General features: G+C 39.5%; 1 gene segment (V, D, J or C); it reads right to left on the bottom strand.

Annotated features, from left to right (window-relative positions):
* Positions 1-163: 163 nt before the first annotated feature.
* LOC106001581 lies at positions 164-2,835 on the bottom strand. The segment is given in 2 exon segments: positions 1,513-2,162; positions 2,538-2,835. Coding segments are annotated over 2 exon segments (459 nt in total).
* Between the last annotated feature and the right edge of the window lie 1,053 nt (positions 2,836-3,888).

Raw genomic sequence — 3,888 nt, 5'->3', positions numbered from 1 at the left:
GAGTAACACTGCTCTTTGTACTGCATTTGTGCCATAAGCTTCAAGTATTCAGTCAGTATCTTAACACTGGAGGAATGAGAACAAGCAAAAGAAGATACATAGCTATTAGGCCCCTAAAAGCCACAGAAGATAGGCAAAGAGGTAGCTTAAACACTAGCACAGATTTATTTGGAAGAAAAGTGTACAGAGTTAGCCCTGGCTGGCCAATTGAATAAACTATCTTTTAAGATACTGGTCAGCGTCTGTGATTTTGTCCAGGGGCCAGTCCACTTCATCTGGAGGCCCCAGTGAGATCCTATTCTTGCCTGAACAGGATGACCCCTGTCACGACCTGACTCCTGTGTCAGGGGACAGGCCACATGGGCACACCTAGTGGAAGGCCTCTGAGAGACATTCCTCAGACCCAGGTGCCCTTGCTCTGTGGAACCCCTGAAATGGATTCTGGAGTTTGTTCTACCAGTAAGTTTCTGCCTGTCATCATCATGTAAAAACATGAGTTGTTTTAAACTCCCAAGAAAAGTCATCAAGTTTTGGTGTTAGCAAAAACTTGAAAATTAAAGTTCCTCTTCAAAATAATGCAATAGTCCTTTACATTTTTGATAAATCACATAATTTGATTACGATGAACAGCTTAATGCATTAAAACACCAGATCTTTGGTTTCCTGTAATATCCGAGTTACTATTCACTGGCAGAAATTTCTTCCTGTTTTCTGGTCTCAGTCCCTCCTGCAGTTAGAAATATACTTTCTCCCCTTTTCCCTGGGAAAAGAATAGCCATGGGTACAAACCTGTGAAATCAGAAAACAAAACAAAATTATTGATAAAGGGCAAAAAACCTCCTGGTAAAGAAAAACCCCAGACAAAGGCTGACAGTCCTCAGCTTTTGTCTTTCCTCATCCTTGATAAAAAGCAAAAGAACATCGCTCCCTCACTCAAGTTTATCGAACTGGCAGCTTTGCAAAAAGCTATTGACAGCTGAGGCTTATCACCAGCTGCATTAAAATGCTGTGTTAGGAGCTTATAATAAAAATAATTTCTAAAATAGTGTCAATAGCTTTGATAGTATTGATCATGCTGACCAAGTCAAGATTATGTTTTGCCTATGCTCCTGTGACTCAAGGCTATGTTTCTGCCATGTTTTACTTCTGTAATAATAAAATCACAAGTTTCAGTGAGTTTATAAGTGGTTAAACACCTGTCTGGCTGAAAAGTGGCACATCTGGAGAGAGCATGGAATATTCTAATTCCTGAGTGATGTCCTTTTATAATCCATAATCTAGGAGTAAACTTCTTCTGAGGACTGTGAACCATCCTAGAAAATGATCTAACAAAGAAGGGATGATGATTGACATCTGAAGGGGGGCAATCTTGTAAGGTTCATCCCTGAAGTGGATGGACCTGATGATTTATCAATATGTACCAGAGAAATGAATTACATATTTTTGAGAAAAAAACCCACAGATCTCCAAAAGAGTTGAGTATGAGAATAGTTAACTTTCCCCTATATTTGGGCACAAAAATGTAATGGAGAATAGTACTTCAGAAGCTAAAAGAAGGTAAAAATGTGAAGCCCAATGACCAGTGAATAGTTAACTCCAACCTGCACTTTATTGTTGATTCCTAGCCCAATTTGCTTTCTTTTTAGTTGGCTTTTTTTCTAAGTTTTAGTAGCAATTTCTATATATAGTGAATTTTGTTGACCATATGTAAAGTTCCCCAAGTTCCTCTTCAGGGACCTGACATGGAAACTGTCAAGAAGAGGAGACCATATGTCCCAACTTAAGTGCTCCCCTTCCAAGGAAGATTCCCCAAATCTGAAGACTGTTATTGGAATGGGGGTGGGGTTGCAAGGTTACTCTTTGGAGGCCATGTGAATCAAAATGTCTACCATTCTGGTTTTTCACTCTGCTGATTGTCAGTGTGAAATCTGTGATTGACCTACTACCACTGAATTTGTCTGGGACTCCGCTTTCTTGGTTGGAAACCCAATAGATCAGTCGCTGTGGAGACTGGCCTGGCTTCTGCACGAACCAACACAAATATGTTTTTCCATTACTGTACAGGAGGCTCTCACTAGACCTGCAGGAGATGGAGGCCTGATCTCCAAGGGTGACAGGCAGGGAGAGTGGAGTTTGGGTCAATAGAGCAACCCCATTGGATCCTAAAGAGAGAAGTGGACAGGGTTAATTGCAAGTTTCTTTCCTAACTAATACTGGACTATAAAATTTTTAATAATGTTTTATGATCCAAAATCTTCATTAAACACCGCACACACAACACACACACACACACTGATAGTTGTAAACCATGAGGACCTCTAGAATTTACCAGCACTTTCTGCTTATCTAGTCCTAAGCAGAACAAGGTTCTTTGGTCCTTCTGGAATCTTCCTCACTCTCACAGATACATATATCATCTACCCATCCAGGAGGGAAAATGTGCACCTCTCACGAGTGGATACATCACACATGAGAAGAATTGGGCACCAGAACTCAGCCCCTCCCCATCTCCTTCCTCAGCTCTGGTGTGTTCTTACCTGGGATCCAGAGCATGAGCAGCCCCAGGAGTTGAGCAGGGCAACTCATTCTGAGAGTAAGCAGTTCTTGTCAGCCCAGGCAAGCTTAGAGCTGAGCTTTTATGGTGGACTTGCAGAGAAGCTCCTCCCCAGGGAGCAATATGCAAATATCCTGGTAAGTGCAGTTGTGAGAGACAAATTGTCAGAAGAAAAACAAAGTGACACCAGGAGGGTGGGGCCTCTCCTGTTAGTTAGAATCATTAACTATGATCAAGAAACTTGGAAAAAATTATATTAATGAAGTAAGCCAGTCTCAAAGAAACAAAGGTCCCATGGTTTCCCTTATCTGCAATAACTAGTATATGTCTAGGACAAGCAGAAGAGGTCAAAAGCTATGTACAAATGACCATATAACCTGATACTAAGCCAATGAACCCCAAGAAAGAGGCACAAGAGATTTTATCTTTCTTGTTGTTCTTTTTAATGTACTAATAATGTACTTTGTGATTTTTTTCTTTGTATGTTTTTCTTCCATTGTACAACCCCTGTTTTCACTGTATTTGATTCCGGTGTCCTGCATCTTGTATATACCTATTTTAATTTCAGGAGGGGAAGGGAAATGACAAAATGCTGAAATAAGGATACAGGATGACCATTGTAACAATAAGATGTACATGACACTATGTTGAAAACAAAACTTTACAACTTTGCTGGGGGGAGGGGTTAGAGAGGAAGGAGTTGGAGAGAAAAGGGATGGTAAGGGAAAACAAAAGAGGAAATGGACTCATTACCTTGCTCATGTAATTGTAACCCCTATGTACAGTACCTTCACAATAAAAATACATATTATAAAAAGAAAGGCAAAGGTCGGTAGGAGGATTGGGTGGAAGGGCAGGGGGAGGATGGGAAGGGATGGGAAGGGGAAACAAAGGAGGAGGCTACAATGCTTGATAAGAAATGTATTCATTATCTTGTACATGTAATTGTAACCCCTCTGTACAGTATCTTCACAATTAAAATAAATAAATAATAAAAATAAAGGCAAGAGAGATCTTATATGTGTTCCCTAGAGAGGGACATGCCTTCATGATTCCTCCTTCTCTTTGCCTGCGCCCTAATTCTTCAACCCTTTCCAGGCATGTTTTACAGTTTTCTTAAATAAAGATGCCTTTTCATTAAGTAGTGAGTCATTCTTATTTAGTTTCTAGATATTTATTGAAAAGTTTAAGTTTGGTCATTTTATTTTTTAATTGTTATTTATTATGAAATTTTATTACTATAAAATAACTAACACCTATAACCCTCATAATTTTTAGATAAATAGAAATGGAAGGGATGTCACTCAACTGATTTTATGGAACAAGTATTACAC

Source organism: Dipodomys ordii, unplaced genomic scaffold, assembly GCF_000151885.1.
Source record: "Dipodomys ordii isolate 6190 unplaced genomic scaffold, Dord_2.0 Scaffold324, whole genome shotgun sequence".
NCBI lineage: Eukaryota > Metazoa > Chordata > Mammalia > Rodentia > Heteromyidae > Dipodomys > Dipodomys ordii.
This window is presented reverse-complemented; position numbering and strand designations above follow the sequence as displayed.